Raw genomic sequence first — 18,216 nt, 5'->3', positions numbered from 1 at the left:
ATTAGATTTTAACACAGACGTGGCAAACTAGTACGATCTGCTTCATTGCAACAGTTTCACAAATCCGATGAATGATCACCTGACCTGAAAGCCAATGTTTTGCAACTTGTCGTGCAACGAGTCCAAAATACGTCTTCCATCGAAGATGAATGCCGGTTTCAGCATTCCGTGGTATATACGCTCATATTCTAACTCCTGCGAGGGGAAAAGAAGTAAAGGGAAGTGGAAGAGGCATTAGATATTTTTTTCCTTTACATGCTCCAAGGCTTGTAATGGAGCTGACGCACACACGTGCGCACAGGGCGAGCTTGGGGGAAGCGCAGTCACTTATCGGGGGACTCTGGGTAGCAGTGATGTCACAACAGTGGTGCCACATTTCTCACCGCACTGATCGGGGCATTTCCTAAGGAGGAATTTCCTCATCCCTATGGATGCCAACCCATGGGGATTGTTCGTGCTCTTCTTTTTTTAAACGCTGACTGTTAAGCAAGGAAGCAGCACGTACCATTTTTATCGTCTTTGGTATGACTCAGCCAGGTTTTGAACAACCGACCTCCCAGATTTGGAGCGGACGCTCTATTACACCACCGAGTCTGGTAGAATTGCACATGGAACTTTAGATTGCCATTAAGAAATACTGTCAACTCATCAACACTTGTTTCTAAAATGTATAGATTTCAAATGTGAATCCTTCCATGACAACAGACTGGGTAGAGGCCCTAACCGAATTTTAAACTGCAGGTTGTGCACACTGGAGCCTGCAGGACCTGGAGACTTCTCAGTCAAGAGGGAGCAACCAGTTGTACCTGTTCAGAAGAGGGGTAATTGAAGAAGCCCCAAAAAGATGTGCATCAAACCCACTTGAGAGTGGAATGCTTTTACCAACCAATTTGGATTGTTGGAATAGCAAAAAAGATTCATAAGCAGTACAATAACAACATAGTCCATTAAATTTCCGGAAAATTTATAACCATGTTTGGGTGAAAAAACATGGGTGGTTCGGAAGTAAAAGTATTTCATTCTCAAATCCTTGCAATCAAGCATTTCAATTTTGGTAGTACATGTGTGCGAACGAAACAATGGCATATATTTCTTACGCAAGCATACACATTGTTCTGAGCGAATATCAAACATCTGGGTGTTTTGCTGCATATATATCAAATATATGTATATCTGCATATATATCCGAATATCAAACATCTGTCACCAGGCTAACCCCCGCTCTAGCAGGGAACATGGCCTTAAAATGCATGTTGTTGTTGTTGTTGGGTGTTTTGCTGGATCATGGAACAAACCAATATGAAGACCCAAGTTTACACCAAAAAAGCAGGGCTTAAAAGCAAGGAAATGGTTCTGGTAAAATTACAGATAATTGGTGCAAACGAGATTGCAACACTTGAATCAAAGAATATGTACAACGCAATGGTTAGCCTATGCATTGAAAATAGCTTGAAGAAACACATTTAGTGAAATAGATGAAACCTCATGAAAGAGTTGTCTCAGCTTCCTGCCCTTCCTCACCGCTAACCCCCACCCACACCTTGAAGACGTCCCACTCTGTGCAGATGACAATGGCGTGTGCCCCCTCACAAGCTTCGTACACGTCTTTCTCCACCGTCACCAGTTTTGTAACTGCAAGTACAAGATGTATCGAGTTCCATGTGGATGCTCATTAATTTTTGCAAGTTGTTTGTCTTTGCAGGGTTACTAGGATCCTGTCAAGCTGAGAGCGTAATGGCAAAAAAGTATTTTTGGCAAAATTTAACACAAAGCAGTAAAATGACATCCAAAAACAACAAAACAATGCAAATTAGCTTTGGTTCAGCCCCAAAAATGTAAAACATTGTTATGAGCAATAAAGGTTGTTTACGAATGGGGGAGGGAGTTAAAATATGTTTTGCTCTTTTCTGTGATTCAAAGCTAAAAACAGAACTCACTCACTCACTGACTGCGAGAAAAATGCTCGAGATTACCTGGAACCTACGCAGAAAAGGATTCACATCTGTGCCAACAAAGTATCACTTGTAAAACCATCATTGTTGGGAAAGGGGATGGGGTACTTTTTCATTCCCTCCCACAAGTTTGCACCTTCAAAATATCCCATTAATAGGTGAGGTCAGACATTCAGTACTCCCACTAACTAATTGCATGATCAGGAGTCTGCGGAGAAAAACAAATGTGTGACTGACTGGAAACTATGTAGTTACAAACCAACATCTGTATCGAACATCGCTGTTACAGTCGCATCCATGCAAGGTTGGGAGGGAAATACTTTTTGACCACCCTCGTATGTGGTCAGGAATTTAATAACTGGTGGATTTCTACTTTTTTGCCCTGAAGTTATTTATTCTGATCAAATATTTATTCTCTCTCCACCTCCCTCCACCCCTCATTTCCCTTCCATGATTCCAGGATAATTACAACCTGTGCTTTTTAGGGAAGGGCTTCATTCAAATAAATATAGGTGAGAGCATTTTAGTGCAAGATTGGTGAAATATGATTCAACACAAGGGGTCTCTCTTTTGGTTCATGGCTAATAGGAAGAACCAAAGGTAACAAACACCCAAGCTGAAGCTCGTGTTTGATATGGCCAAAATTATCAGGTCAAATCTTAAAACTCAATTTGTTTTTAAAACTCATAAATGAATTCTCATCCATCTCATTCCCTCCCTCTGATTCTCCCTTTTCTCTTGATCCTATCGATCGGTCTATCTATCTACATCTTTCCAATTCCCTCCCTCTTATTTTTATCCATATCTTCATTTCCATCTCCCCGTAAAATTAACATTAGAGAAAAAGCACACCTCTGTCGGGCTCCTCGCCCACAATGCAAGATTGAGACAAATCACCGATGATCTGCTCCTTTTGTACTTTGGGGTCAAATATATGCAGCTTTGCACCTTCTTCCATCAGATACTTGCAAATATAGATGCTTGAAGACTCCCTGAGAGAAAGCAATCAGACTTAGCACGTGTGCAAATATATATACTCAAAAATAACTTTTACTTTTTTTGCAAAGGGGAGGCGGAAGGAAAGAGGGAGCAGGGGTGAGGTTAGAGGCAGTCGATTCAAAAATGAAACCATATGCATGTTTGACAAAATACGAGATAAATTCATGTTTTGTTGAGGATGCCTGTAATGGCACTGTTTTATTCCAAAAACAAAACACGGACATTAGAATGGGGTTGCTGGCAACACGTCCTGTGATTATAGGTCTCAAGATCAGTGAATGATGACATCCAATAATGTCACAGGGAAATGAACGTCTAAAAACGTCAATAATGTGTGTAACCAGCATTTGAACGAATGAATGCTGCAACTCTCCTCACCCCCTAAACAAGCCACCGGAGAGAATCCAAAGGGAGTTGGTGCCATTCATGGTGCAAAGCAGCCTCCAACTGTGCCAGAATATGCACAGGAGGGAGGGCCCATTATCTTAAATATATGTACGAGAATGTCTGAAATGTGCTATATTTGATTTAAAATCAGGACTCCTTTCTAGAAAAGACAATGTTGTAATAGCAAATCTTCACAAAACGTCTGTAACTGCACGAGAATGGTCGAGTCTGGCATTTGTCATCTTGAGAGAAGTGGTAAGTTGTCAAAATGTGGAACAACACAATCCAAAATGTCCTGACAATACTTTCTACCCATCGGGTTTCCCTGTACACTACAGTGACAGGGAAATATCATAACAGATATACCACCAAACAGGATGGACTCCACAATGTTCTTGGGTGTATAGGTTGTGTGAGATTGCTGCCAAACATGTCTGCTATCAGTCGTCTGCAGGAGAAATCTGCTATCATCAGACAAATGGATCTTCATCCAGGATGCGAGATTCCAGTATTGACATGCACGGCACCATGCATGGTGGGCCACTTTATGTTCTGGGGTGAGAAAGGACGTTGTATCAGTCTGCTGATTTTGCAACCTGCAGCATGATGCCGGTTATGGACAGTTCTTGTGGATACCCTCTGAAGCAGATTCCATTCATGCCGCAACACTGTCATTGTAGCAAAAGGAAAACGTCTGACAAGCCTGATTAGAGCTGCATTTTCTCCTTTAGAGGTCACCTAAGTCATGCATATCTTCCAGATCATGACCTGTCATTAGCATTGTTGGTGTTTGTGGACCAAATTTCTGATAAGCTGATGGAAGCCAAGGTGATGTCAAACTTCACAGCAAGACATCTCAGCATTCTTCATCCCAATAAGTTGCCATCTTCAGGCTTCACCAAGCCTTATACGAGCCATTGTAAAACAGTATGTCAATGAAAGCACGCAACCTTCGCTAAACATTGACCAGGCGAAAGTGTTTTTCTATGCTTATACCTCTACCATGATGCACATGCTAGGTGTGAAAAATTGCCTTCGTCTTGTGATGAACGGAAAATGCAGCCTCTCCTTGGAGAGCTCCCTCATTTATGTTTGAAAGAAATTTTTAATTGTATTTAATATTTGCTTCACAAACGACTATCTTGTAGGTGTGCCTAACTTTTTCCATGCATATAAACATACATACAAACATACATCGATATATATATATATATATATATATATATATATATATATATATATATATATATATATATATATATATATATATATATATATATATATATATATATATATATATATATATATATATAAAATATGATATCCTCTATTTTATTGGAATAATCACATGAAAACACAAAAACAAAGTATCCCTATGCTACAGCTTTACTAACTACCGAGTAGGTTACAACCTGGTATCTCCAGTGTCTTTCTTGAAAGCAAAGCCAAGCAATGCAATGCGCTTGTCTGTAACAGTGTTGAAGAGACAACCAATGATGCGTGTGGCGAAGCGCCTCCGCTGATAATCGTTTATCTCCACAACCTGTCGAGGTAAATCCTCATGAGCCTCACAAGCAACACTCCTGAGAAAGTAACCTTGTTATTCTCTGCAATATTGAAAGAACAATGACAACAAGTAGGGAGCATACCTGCTGCCAGTAGCGAGCCACTTCTGGAAGATTCAGAGACTCACAAAGATATACGAGGTTCAGAACATCTTTTTGGAAACAGCTCCCTCCAAATCCTGTGGCCAAAAAATAGTGATGAATTTACATCGTTTACATCAATGAGTTCCTAAAAATTGCGACATTATGGATTACGATCTTCCCATACACAAAGTGTTATAAAGGAGGGATGCGCTGCCAGGGAAAAAAATTTTGGTCACCCTAACATAACTTAACCTTCACTTAAGTACATGATAGGCATACTTAAGTACACTTCACCACAGGGCAAAACATGTGAGACTGGGAGATAAAGCTACTTGGCATCCACTGAGCCCTTGCCATGTCGTCAATTCTCCACTTGCGGGTGACGTGACGTTGTCGCTTCTACAGAGACAGGTGGCACACTACTGTTTTTTTTTAAATCTCACAAGGTGCACTACAAGCGTTACGGATATGGTGTGAGAAATGGAGAAGGTGAAAGGATTTTGGAGTTTGCTGATGGAGCTGATTTGTAACACTCAGTTCCAGAAAGGGGATAATAAGCTTGTTACATACACGTCAGGTGGGTCGACGACAACCGTTGACTACCTGATGGTGCGTAGGCGAGATAGGGGGCACCTCCGGGACACAAAGGTGATCCCGGGGGAGGAGGCCGTTTCACAGCACCACTTGGTTGTCTGCGACATAAGGGTGAAAGGTGCGAGGAGAGCTCGGCGGGTGAAGTACCAACCGAGAATGAAGGTGTGGAGGTTGAAAGAGGTGACAGTAAGGGAGGCATTAAAAGAGAGGCTGAGTAGGGTAGAGGATGATGTGGTTGAGCTTGAACATGGTTGGATGTCAATGAAAGATAGTCTGTTGGGAGCCGTTGGTGAGGTATGTGGATGGACAAAAGGACCACTGAGGCACTCGGAAACATGGTGGTGGGATGATGAAGTTGGAAAGAGGATTGACGAGAAGAGGAAGAAGTTCAAGGATTGGCAGAAGGCGAAGGGGACGGGAGCAGAAAAAGCAGAGCATGAAAGTTAGAAGGCTGCAAAGAAAGAGGTAGCAAAGGCACAGGAGGCATGTAGGAAAATGTTCGGAGAACGCTTGGATTCGGAAGAGGGTCAGAGAGCGGTATTCAGGATTGCAAAGCAGATAGCGAAAGAGAGGTGTGATGTGATGGGGGTGAGTTGCTTGAAGGATAAAGTGGGACAAATCGTTGTGGACCCAGATGGAATTAAAGGAAGATGGAAAAGATATATGGAAATGCTGTTGAATACAGAGAATGAATGGGATGGCAACATAGAGAGTAACCCAGTTTTAGGACCGGCAGAGAAGATAACTGAGAAGGAAGTTGAGGAAGCGATAAAAGCAATGAAGAGTAGAAAAGCGGGAGGGGGACGGGAGTTGTGGGAGATATGTTGAAGGCAGCAGGAAGTTGGGGTGTGAAGAGAATGACAGAGATCTGCAATCTGGTGGTGAAAGAAGGCCGCATTCCAGTGGTTTGGGAACTGAGTACCCTCGTCCCTCTATACAAGGGGAAAGGTGACCCTCTGGAGTGTGGCTCGTACCGAGCGATAAAGTTATTGGAGCATGGAATGAAGGTATTGGAAAGGGTGTTGGAGAGAAGGATAAGGAAGAAGGTGAAGATCGATGAAATGCAGTTTGGATTTATGCCAGGAAGAGGAACGACAGATGCGCTCTTTATTGTGAGGCAGTTGCAGGAGAAGTACATTAGTGTAGCAGCATAGCAAACCTGTTGTGCATTTTGTGATACAAGCACCAAATTTGGCACAAATGTACATTAATATGTTGCGAACATTTTCAGATATTGGGCCACTTGAAATTCCGTAATTTTTTTTTTCAAATTTTTTCAAATTTCGTAATTTCAAATTTTTCGGGTGACACCGTCACAATTTCGGTCTTCGAGGCCGGCCGATATAGTGGGGCGGCTTAGCCCAAATATTCAAAAGAATTGTGCATTTTGTGATACAAGCACCAAATTTGGCACAAATGTACATTAATATGTTGCGAACATTGTGTGGTCAGCAATGAAGACGAGAGTCTGAATTACATGTATGCAAAAGACCTTGTGAACCAGTGAAGCAAATACATGGGTAAGCATGAATTAAATCTAGGGCATGATATAATTTCCATGATGTTTACCTCTACACTCAATGGTGGAAGGAGGTAATGTTTTGATCCCAGCTTGTCTGTATGTCTGTTTGTCTGTTAGTCCACAAAATTCCAGACAAAGCTTGTAGTAGTGGTAGTTGTAGTGGTAGTGGTGATAACAGAAATTGTTATATAGAACTGAACTTATATTATTATTATATGCAGAAAATAACTTCATTTCTATATGCCCTGCAGTGGACAGGTTAATTGGTTTATGCACTGAAGGGGTCACCCTGGTGTGCACTGCTGTGTTCTGCCTCACTGAGTTGTTCAGGTATGATGTACTCAGCACAAGCTTCCGGTCGGCCCGGAGGTGGGGGTGCGGGGCCTGTCACGGAACGTCAAAACAAACGGCCTGCCGGGGCCGCCCAAAAGTCGGGCGTGAGGGGCGCGTCCACTAATGGAACGCCTCTCGCTTCCCAGATCGAGGGCCACGTGGTCAAGAGAACCTCGTCCCTTCCGGTCACACTTTGCCTATCGGCCGGCCTCGAAGACCGAAATTGTGACGGTGTCACCCGAAAAATTTGAAATTACGAAATTTGAAAAAATTTGAAAAAAACAATTACGGAATTTCAAGTGGCCCAATATCTGAAAATGTTCGCAACATATTAATGTACATTTGTGCCAAATTTGGTGCTTGTTTCACAAAATGCACAATTCTTTTGAATATTTGGGCTAAGCCGCCCCACTACATGGAGAAGAGGAAGAAGTTGTTTCTTGGGTTTGTTGATCTGGAGAAAGCATTCGATAGGGTTCCACGCAAAGTATTGACATGGGCATTGAGGAAGTTAGAAGTGGAGGAATGGTTGATCAGAGTAGTGATAGCAATGTACAAAAGAGCGCGCACAGCTGTAAGGACGAAGGACGGGAACAGTGGTGAGTTTGAGGTGAAGTTGGGAGTGCATCAGGGGTCGGTACTAAGTCCACTACTATTTGTAGCTGTGATGGAGGTGCTGGCTCAGAACGTAAAGGAGGGTTTACCGTGGGAGTTGTTGTATGCAGATGATCTGGTGTTGATTGCGGAAAGTATGGATGGACTGAAGGAAAAGATGAACAAGTGGAAGGAATGTATGGAGACAAAAGGTCTGAAGGTGAATATAGGAAAGACGAAGGTGATGGCAAGTGGTAAAGCATGTGGTGAGGTGGAAAGAACTGGGAAGTGGCCATGTGCTGTGTGCAGGAAGGGTGTCGGAGTGAACTCCATTCAATGTACAATGTGCGCTGAGTGGGTTAATCAAAAATGTAGTGGTCTGAGAGGGTCATTAACCAGTGTGGCAACTACATTCAAATGTAAGGTGTGCACAGAGGGAGCTGCAGATGGAGGAAATGTTGAGTTGGATCTTGGAGACTGCGTGAAGCTGTAAGGTGTGAAAACATTTTGCTACCTCGGAGACATGCTGAATGGAGAAGGTGGATCAGACACGGCAACGGTTGCTGGAGTGAGATGTGCATGGAAGAAGTTTCGGGAACTGAGTGGCGTGCTGATGAGAGGAGTGTCGTTGAAGCTGAAGGGAAAGGTGTATGCTGCATGTGTGAGAAGTGTTATGATTTATGGGAGGGAGACATGGGTAATTAACGTAGAGCAGCAACGAAGGCTGGAAAGGGTGGAAATGCGAATGGTTCGGTGGATGTGCGGAGTATCGTTGAGAGAGAGGAAGACAAATGATGAATTGCGAAAGATTATGGGAATAGAGCCTGTGATTGATGCTGTGAAGAGGAACAGGTTGAGATGGTTTGGTCATGTGTTGAGGAAGGATGAAAGTGACTGGTTGAGAAGAGTGATGGAAATGAATGTAGAAGGAAGTAGAGGACGGGGAAGACCGAGAAAGATTTGGCTAAAGATGGTGGAAGAAGAAATGCGGGCAAGGGGGTTAACAAGGAGAGATGCAGAAAATAGGGCAAAATGGAGAAGATTGTCATGGGGACCGCAAGGCTAACCCCCGCTCCAGCAGGGAAAATGGCCTTAAAATGCATGTTGTTGTTGTTGTTTGTCACAAGGTGCACTACAGTACTGTACGCACTTAAAAATTTTGAACATTACATCGGTGCGACTTCAATTGACTGAATGAATGAATGATCGTTTTAAGGCCATTTTCCCTGCTCGAGCGGGGGTTAGCCTTGCGGGCCCCATGACAATCATGGTTCCCTGTTTGAGGCAATGTTTTTATGGCCGGATGCCCTTCCTGACGCCAACCCTTGGTCACACTCTTACGATGCGCAGGGTTACGGTGTACCTATTCTAAACCGGGGTACACACCGGGATCATTCATCCCAGCAAGCTGGTACTCAATTAGCCGACCTCGGAAGGATGACAGGCTGAGTCAACCCCCCTGGCGTTAATGCAGCGATCGACCGGGATTCGAACCCAGGATCCTAGGATCCCAAGCCAGCACCCTAACCGCTCTAGCCGCTCTATAGGCCTTATGCCTCAACTTCGGACTGCTTTGGACAAATTAAGCCTAGGTTTCTTAATACAGTAGTGTATCATTTCAGTTGTATCGTTTTCGTAATAATAATATAGTAAATATGACCATAACACTTTAATCCCAATGGCATGAATATAAAGTTAGTGGATTGAAGCGGTGTATGGTTCATTAATCAATGATAAGCGGTGTTCAGCACTAATAATAATTGCAGAAGTAAGGAATTAGCATCAGTTTTTTAATGGCAATATCATTTTCGAAATATAACATTAATATCATAGTAAATCTAATCGAAACACTGGTCCCTTCGTAGTGACTGCAAACGTACTGCAAGTTAAAATAAATCATCTTCTACATATTTAAGTAGCGGCAGTTTTGTGTCCGTTACGTTGATGACCAACTCCATCAACCAACATTTAAATTTACTAGTAGGCCTACACCCACTCACTATGGGAGCTGAAGGAAGGGTCATTCCTCTTTGGGGTATGTAGATTACAGTAGAGATGTAGGGTCAGGTCTCAAGAACATTGGGTGTGTTTATTTACCAAGTTTCTTGTGGGGAGATCGCCAAGTGGTTTAAGCATTCGAGCAAGCACTCCATTCAAAATCGTTAAGGAACAGCTGGCTTGGCAAGCACTAGCTAGCTGCTTGGTAAATGAGCACACCTCCAAACTTGTGGGGGTATATAGAATACAGTAGATCTTCCCTCAATTCTGTAAGCAAAACTTACCTCATGGACGTCGGGATTCCTCCAAATTTCTTTGTTTAATGTTATAAACTGCATTAGCAACCGTTTGAAAAGTTAATCATTTGTGTATTTTGCAAGCCTGGCTACGCCGCTGTTAGACTTTTGGCCTTGTTTTATAAAAGTAGTAATAATTTTCTCAAGGTGGTGTAGTACTCCGAGGGGGTCTAAGGAACTCTGTGGAACCATAAAAAATTGGGAGGACTAATTTTAGAAACTAACCCGACAAAAGCAATAAGCCTTCCCCTATTCTAGAGGGGAAGGCTTAATTATTGCACGAGCAAATTCATGATTTGTTAAGTCAACATACAACCAAAGTAAAGATAATGGTTTAAATGAAGATTCATCATGAGAGACACCAACCTAATCTTGTAAGCATCTACAGTCACGTGAAAAAGTAAGTACACCCCATGTAAAGTTTTGACTTTTTCAACATATTTCAACATACAGCTATTTGATCTTCATTTCAACAATATTGATAGATAAAGGTGATATAATATAACAAATATCATGAAACATTTACATTTTGTAGTCCATTGTATAATTTAAATAAACATAAATGCAAATTTCGCATGTGGAAAAAGTAAGTACACCCCTACATTTACCACTACTTCAAATACCTAAAATTAGAATCAGGTGCACCAGCTCAGGTGCAAATGATTAGAACATCGTTAGAGAGGATCTTGGAGGAACCTGTCTTATTTAAACCTCAGACATTTAGTTTGGTTTGCTCTTTGTTGTTGAAGTGTGCGGCATCAATATGCCTCGATCAAAAGACCTATCTGAGACCTTCAGAAAGAAGGTTATAGATACCTACGAGTCTGGGAAGGGATTTAAAAAGATCTCCAAACAATTTGAAATCAATCATTCGACTGTCCGGAAGATCATCTACAAGTGGAGAAGATTCCAAACAACTGCCAACTTTTTCAGGCCAGGCCACCCCAGCAAGTTCAGCCTGAGAGCAGACCGCAAGATGCTGAAAGAAGTCTCTAAGAACCCCAGAATGTCATCACGGGACCTACAGGTAGCTCTTGCCACTGTTGATGTCAAAGTGCACGAGTCTACCATTAGAAAGAGGCTGCACAAATTTGATCTACATGGGATGTGTGCCAGGAGGAAACCTTTGCTGTCCAGAAAGAACATCAGGGCAAGACTAAAGTTTGCCAATGAACACCGAGGCAAAGACCAGCACTTCTGGAACAATGTGCTCTGGACAGATGAGTCAAAGGTAGAGCTATTTGGCCACAGTCCCAGAAGACATGTTTGGCGAAAACCAAAGAGCATTTGACCACAAGAACCTGATACCAACTGTAAAGCATGGTGGTGGAAATATTATGGTTTGGGGCAGCTTTGCTGCATCAGGGCCTGGGCAGCTCACCATTATAGAATCCACTATGAATTCTTCATTTCACCAGAGAGTGCTTGAGGATAATGTGAAGCCATCTGTTGGAAAGTTGAAGCTCAACCGAAGGTGAACCTTGCAACATGACAATGACCCTAAACATACCAGTAAATCCACCAAGGAATGGCTGAAAAGAAAGAAATGGAGGGTTCTGGAATGGCCAAGTCAAAGCCCGGATCTAAATCTCATCGCGATGTTGTGGGGGGATTTGAAACGAGCTGTGCATGCAAGAAACCCCTCAAACATCACACAGCTGAAATAATTCTGCATGGAGGAGTGGGCAAAAATTTCTCCCAGTCGATGTCAGAGACTGGTAGACAGATATAAGAAACGCCTACTTGAGGTTGTTTCTGCCAAAGGGGGCAATACCACCTATTAGAGCCAAGGGTATACTTACTTTTTCCACGTGCAAAATTTGCATTTATGTTTATTGAAATTATACAATGGACTACAAAATGTAAATGTTTCATGATATTTGTTATATTATATCACCTTTATATATCAATATTGTTGAAATTAAGATCAAATATCTGTATGTTGAAATATGTTGAAAAAGTCAAAACTTTACATGGGGTGTACTTACTTTTTCACGTGACTGTACCTAGTAAAATGGCCAAAGCCCTGACAGACTCATTATGCTGACTATAACCTCACCAATATTCACATCCCTACCACCATCCCACCTCAGATGACACACCTGTTATTCTCCTGAGTCACTGCTGGAAATGTAATTTCATTTTACTTGTCGATCCGTTTTTAATCTCCATCAATTCGCAACATTTTCACAACAGCGCACATAGAAGCATATCAACGTCGATTAATGTCCACAAGCACCATACCAACGCTGGCTTTGAGAAAGCGGCTGCCAATGCGCGAGTCGGTGCCGATGGCATGTGCTACCTCCTCGACATCAGCACCTGTTGCCTCACACACAGCCGCGATCGAATTGATGCTGCTTATTCGCTGAGCCAAGAATGCATTGGCAGCCTAAAAAGAAAGATAAATAATGAATAATAGGCAACATATTACAGTAGTGTGGTACGATTAATAAATCAGTTTGGGTTGAATAAGCTGAAACGTGTTTAACGTAGAACAAAATAAACAAGATAGTTGAATTACAGTGCATCCATGTCATAGTACAAAAATATAAAGTAAAGAAAATAACGTTGTCTTATTGCCACTTGATGCATGAATCTCCTATCAATTACATAAGTATTATTCTGTATGAATCAGTTAATGCTGTGCGTTACCTCGCCAACTTGAACCAAAGAATGTTAGCATATCAAGAAGATTAGCGTACAAGCTTATCAAGCCACAAAGCTAAGCTTTGCAAAATATTCCAAACAGTATTTATCTACAAGCAGATTTAAAAAATAAAGAGCACATTCTCCTTTAAAAAAAAAATTATTATTATTATTATTTAGCAACAAACCGTTTATTGCACATGCTCCTTACCAGCTTTGAGAGTTCAGAAGACCAGGTGTTGGTGGTAATGATCTTTTTGCGAGGAACCCAACGTTCATAGATACGGACGAGGGCCTCCACTGCCTGCTTGCCTTTGGCTGTTTCTTCTCCTCCAATGAGCACTCGGTCAGGGCTCTTCAAGTCGTTGATGGCAGTCCCTTCAGCTAGGAATTCTGGATTTGACAGAACCTGCCCAAAAACCCCAAACCCCATTATAAATCAAGCAATTAAAAGCTCAACTTTAAAGTACACATTTGAATTTTAGTGACATCGACTGTTTGATATCAAACGAAGTAGGTAATAGACTTCTTTGAACTTTCGGGACATTCGTAAAACTGTCAATTATTTGTTGGTTTCGTTTTTGTTATCTAGTGGGAAGTACAGGTCAGGCCTGGGAAAAAGAAGAGTCAACCACAGTGAGTGAGTGGACTAATGGAGACCAGACCACATGGGGCAGGCAAGTTATCCCACACATTTATTTTTTTTTGTATACAAGATCGAGGCTCATGTAAGAGCTCGTGTATTTATTGATAACGGTGATAAATTTATTTTACGAGTGGTTTATGGATTACATCAAGTTACATTTGCGCCTCAAAATAATTGCGGAACCACAATGATCAGCTTACTCCCTAGAAACCCGAAACATTGCAAACTAGAACGGCACTCGGTAGAGCGCAAAGTTTAGCCTCAGACGTTCATTCTGAACACAAATACTGTTGTGTCCGCCCTGTGGTTAACACCGCTGGGTGATGAATAGCCGTAACGGTCCTTTACTCCGAGGTGCGTAGCCGAAACTGGCGGTTGGCCCGTCGCGCATGTTAAGAGAACCAAAGTGTTTACCTGGACGGAGGCACATGGGTTTATTCTCGGACCCACAAACAGAGAAACATGACAACAAATGAAATGCAACAATAGGGATTTAATGAAAGTAAATGTAATGTGAAGTAAAGGTTGAGGTAAAATAAATCCGAATTTGAGACATCACCCCTCAGACACAAATACACAACAGAGGAATGATAAAATAAAATATATTGTTTCTTTCAGTCGGCCGGCACTCAGCAGTACAGGGTGGCCAAGTCCAATGCTTCCCACAGCTGACCACCCAATATGGCGCCGGGCTGACAACGGCGACGCGCACAGAGCCGTCGAGTGAGCAGTGAAGACGGCCCTCTTTTTGCGCTTGCTTTTTCTCTCTTTCTCTCTTTTTTTCTTTCTCTCTCTCTCTCCGTCTGGAGCGCCAAGAGCCCCACAAACCGCCACCTTATTGCTCCTCTTCACTATCGCAAAAGTTCCACAAAAGCTCCGGAAAGTCTCTTCACAGGCTCACACGAGACCAAGTAGCGACCGCCAGGGACAAAAGCCAGTCTGAGAGAGAGTTTTCTTCTTCCTTTCTGAACCTTCTCGCTCTGACGTCATGCCAACCAACGGCCAAGCTCCCTCAAAACACCCCACGTCCTCTCGACCAATGACGAAGCTCGGGGTGTGGCCTTTTGGCCACAATCCCTGGGAGACGGGGTTTATTTACCAATCAGGAATGTTCTGTGGTTCTGTCGGAAATTCAGTCGGTTATGGTGGGTTAGTGGATGGTTGTTGTTATTGTTGTTGTTATAACTGAGGTTTTTATGGCTGGCCTTGTTGTAGTTGTAAAAAACGTAGGGAAAAGCCACAGGAGGCAATCACAAATTGGGGGAAATCTAACTTTAATCCTCAACTAGCTATCATAGCTCCATTCCCCCCCCCCCCCCCCCCCCCCCACATGTGAAGATACAAAAACAATCTTAAGCTCCAATTTCCCTACTTAATACATCAAGATGTCTCCTACGCATCCACGGTCCATGCTATACCTATACAATCCTACCTGTACTATGCCATTTCATCCTCTACCACCACAAACGTAACAATACTATCGTCAACTGAACATGCTACTATTATGGCCTATATAAGTATGCATATCATCCATGCACCCTATTATGTCAGATACATTGCCATTATCTGTGGATTTATTGATTAACTATTAGGATATTTAACAACCACTTTTGTGCACTTAAAGGCTAAATTGCATCAATGAAGGTGAACATGAGAAACATTTCAAATGATATTCCCCTTGCCTGGTGTCATATGAATGAAGTTCCACATCGATCTGTTAACGGTGTAGTACTGGTGAACAGGTGATTTTTTTTTTTTTTTTTTTTTTAGCTGAACAGTTTCTTTATAGTCTTATAAACAAGAATCATGCTATTAGAGGTCATAGAAGTACCCCTAATTATTGAAAAATTCAAATTTCAATTCAATTCAATATAATATTTTGCATGAAATTTGTTATAACTTGGGAAATGCATCATTCTTTTGGGCTGAAATTTGGACAGGATATTCAGAATATCACATCCTTTAAAATGATGAAGGCTTTTGTTTATAGGAGTAGCCATTGTGGATTTATTGAAGGACAACCAAGTTTTATCTGGTAATTGGCATAATTAGCTAATTAGTGAACATTTGACATAATTTCACAAAATCCTCTCATCAGGTAGTAGAGTAACACATGTATAATACATGTACCAAGTTTTGTGTGAAAAGAATGATAGGTGACATAGAAGATAGAAGTAGAAATGTGTTCTTTGTTTTTCCTTGTTTTTTATTGACGGTCTAATTTATGCAAATTATATGCATGTAATATGACAAAGAATCGTTGAAACTGGTCTGAGTTAAAGCCAAGATTATATCTTTCAAGAAAAACTGAAAATTAGATATTAACTTGACTTTGTTTTTGTGTAAAGGCCTCTCAAAGGTACCTATGTAGTTTTCTCAATTTTTCACCAATACTACACCCTTAAGTGGTTCTGGAGAAGACGACTTTCTAAGTTTTTATTTTCAATCCAAAATGGCCACCAGAACACGTGACCGATAATGTCATAATTTTAATTCTTCACTCACATTGGGCCGTAGATGAGACATTTCGATTCAACCAATTATAACTGAAATACCACTTCACCGATGACGTCACAGTTATCATCATGTATACCCCGTGGGGAGTTTATGACATACGCAAAGTTTAAATATTTTTTGTTGAGCGGTTTAGGAGAAGATGTACAATATTTTTTCCTTTAATCCAATATGGCTGCCATACAATGTGACCTGTGATGTCAGGAACATTAATAAAATATTATCCGTGGGCAGTCCCTCCTATGTTTAAAGTTTTGCATCCATCGGACAAGTGGCTGCAGAGAACAAACAATTCAAGTAAAAATATATAGACGCAGACAAATACAGCATTGACATTTCTCGCAACCCCTTCAGGACGAGACTAATTAGCGCTTTCCTGCACGCAGATTCATGAACATCACAAACCAAAGTGAGCAGGTCAACAACACAAGTCATAAAAAGACATTCCAAGTAATTTCTTACATGATCCAACGAGTGTCAAGTATTAATGACTCTTCACTATTTGTCAATAGGTCTATTACTTTTAAAGGGGCAGTTTACTGGTCGTTTCGCCTCAAAAAATGGGCTTCATTTTGTTTCATATTCAGCCTTTTGTAACGTGCATGGTAGAAACAACAAAAGTAATGGTTCACCAAAGTTCCAAACTCGATCATATTGCACATTCCAATAGTATCAACAATCCTTGAAGCTATTTTTCAGAATACTGTATTGACTTCTTTTTTTTTTTCTTTTTTTTTCCCCAAACATTTTCACCCAACCACAGAACATCGTTTGATATTAATCAGCCATTGAGACATGCAAGGTGTAAAATACACACTTTGACGATGACAAAATTAACCAAGGAACACGATTAATTATTTAGAAAAACAGGGAAACCAACAAGCTAGTGATTGACAAGGGATTCCATAAGACAGTTTTCTGTTAGTCCTCGAGATGCGTCTGGTATAATTATTGTACTGGTATAATTTTGTACTGGTATAATTATTGTACGAGTCAGAGATTTTTAGACTTGAACGTCGAACTTTCCCATGCAGGAATGGTGTTAAACATTTTAATGTTAAAGACTATTTTAACAAACGGTCAATTCAGTGACGTTCATTGTCTGTTCAGTCTACCACGATTTTCCCACTGTTATAGTTTGAGGCACGTCATCTACTATATAAGAGAGCTGTCTGTGTCTGTCTGTCTGTGTCTGTCTGTCTGTCTGTGTCTGTCTGTGTCTGTCTGTCTGTGTCTGTCTGTGTGTCCGTCTGTGTCTGTCTCCACCCCCCCCCCCCCCCCTCCCCCAGTACTCCTGCTAATTCTAAATGATTTAAAAGCAATGAAATAAATAAACAACTGGTGAATGAATGGCTGCATAGCTTTTAAGTTGCCTGCATTTCTGCCACGTGTGAATACTTTGCTATAAAACCACTCAAGCCAAGTGGAAAATAGCATAAAAGCTTGTGCGATAAGGATTTTTGGGAGCGCACTTGAACACACCAAATTTTGATGAATGGCTTGTATATTAACGCCAAACATTACTGGCAAGACAAATACATATCTCCACCAAACTGTACATTTGTTAACCTTTGTTTCAATTGATGGAGAACACAACATTCAGCAGCATACCCACAATTGCAGGAATAATGAATGCAACCAGCAGCTCGAGACTGCAACACGAGAGGTTATATATATATTATATATATATATATATATTCTGCAAGCTCCAAGCAAACCGTACCTCCAAGTGTAAATCGTTTTTAGTGTTGGAATCAAAGATGCGTTTGATGCTCTCAGCAGCTCTCACGGGCACCGTGCTCTTTTCCACGACGATCTTGTAACCAGTAGCGAGCGATGCAATGCGCCGTGCACACGCCTCAATGTACTTGAGATCAGGGGCCTGCCCTTTTCCAAGCCCATAAGTTTTTGTAGGAGTGTTCACCTATGGGTCCCAAGACAACACAATAATTTCAGTATCAAAACTCATGAAACTCTAATCATAACACGCTCAAATCCCATCACATTGTGGTACCTTCTATGCAGGCATTTCAAACTTAATCTGGATGTTTGTTGGTCCACGTGCAGCACACGTTTGCTAACC

The 18,216-nt window shown here is 41.5% G+C and overlaps 2 protein-coding genes across 4 annotated transcripts in view; both read right to left on the bottom strand.

Moving 5' to 3' along the window:
- The window catches only part of LOC137417557 (phosphatidylinositol-3,5-bisphosphate 3-phosphatase MTMR2), a 183,772-nt gene that overhangs the window by 109,346 nt on the left and 56,210 nt on the right, over positions 1-18,216 (bottom strand). The window lies entirely within an intron of this gene.
- The window catches only part of UGDH (UDP-glucose 6-dehydrogenase), a 36,329-nt gene that overhangs the window by 2,553 nt on the left and 15,560 nt on the right, over positions 1-18,216 (bottom strand). For both annotated transcript variants that reach the window (XM_068103471.2, XM_068103470.2), the window contains exons 4-11: positions 17,857-18,057; positions 13,185-13,382; positions 12,569-12,716; positions 4,988-5,082; positions 4,751-4,881; positions 2,805-2,944; positions 1,541-1,632; positions 85-195 (exon numbers count right to left, since the gene is read on the bottom strand). In XM_068103471.2, coding sequence (XP_067959572.1) covers positions 85-195; positions 1,541-1,632; positions 2,805-2,944; positions 4,751-4,881; positions 4,988-5,082; positions 12,569-12,716; positions 13,185-13,382; positions 17,857-18,057 — 1,116 coding nt within the window. The remainder of the gene's footprint in view (positions 1-84; positions 196-1,540; positions 1,633-2,804; positions 2,945-4,750; positions 4,882-4,987; positions 5,083-12,568; positions 12,717-13,184; positions 13,383-17,856; positions 18,058-18,216) is intronic.

Source organism: Myxine glutinosa, chromosome 4, assembly GCF_964187855.1.
Source record: "Myxine glutinosa chromosome 4, kmMyxGlut1.1, whole genome shotgun sequence".
Lineage (NCBI taxonomy): Eukaryota > Metazoa > Chordata > Myxini > Myxiniformes > Myxinidae > Myxine > Myxine glutinosa.
This window is presented reverse-complemented; position numbering and strand designations above follow the sequence as displayed.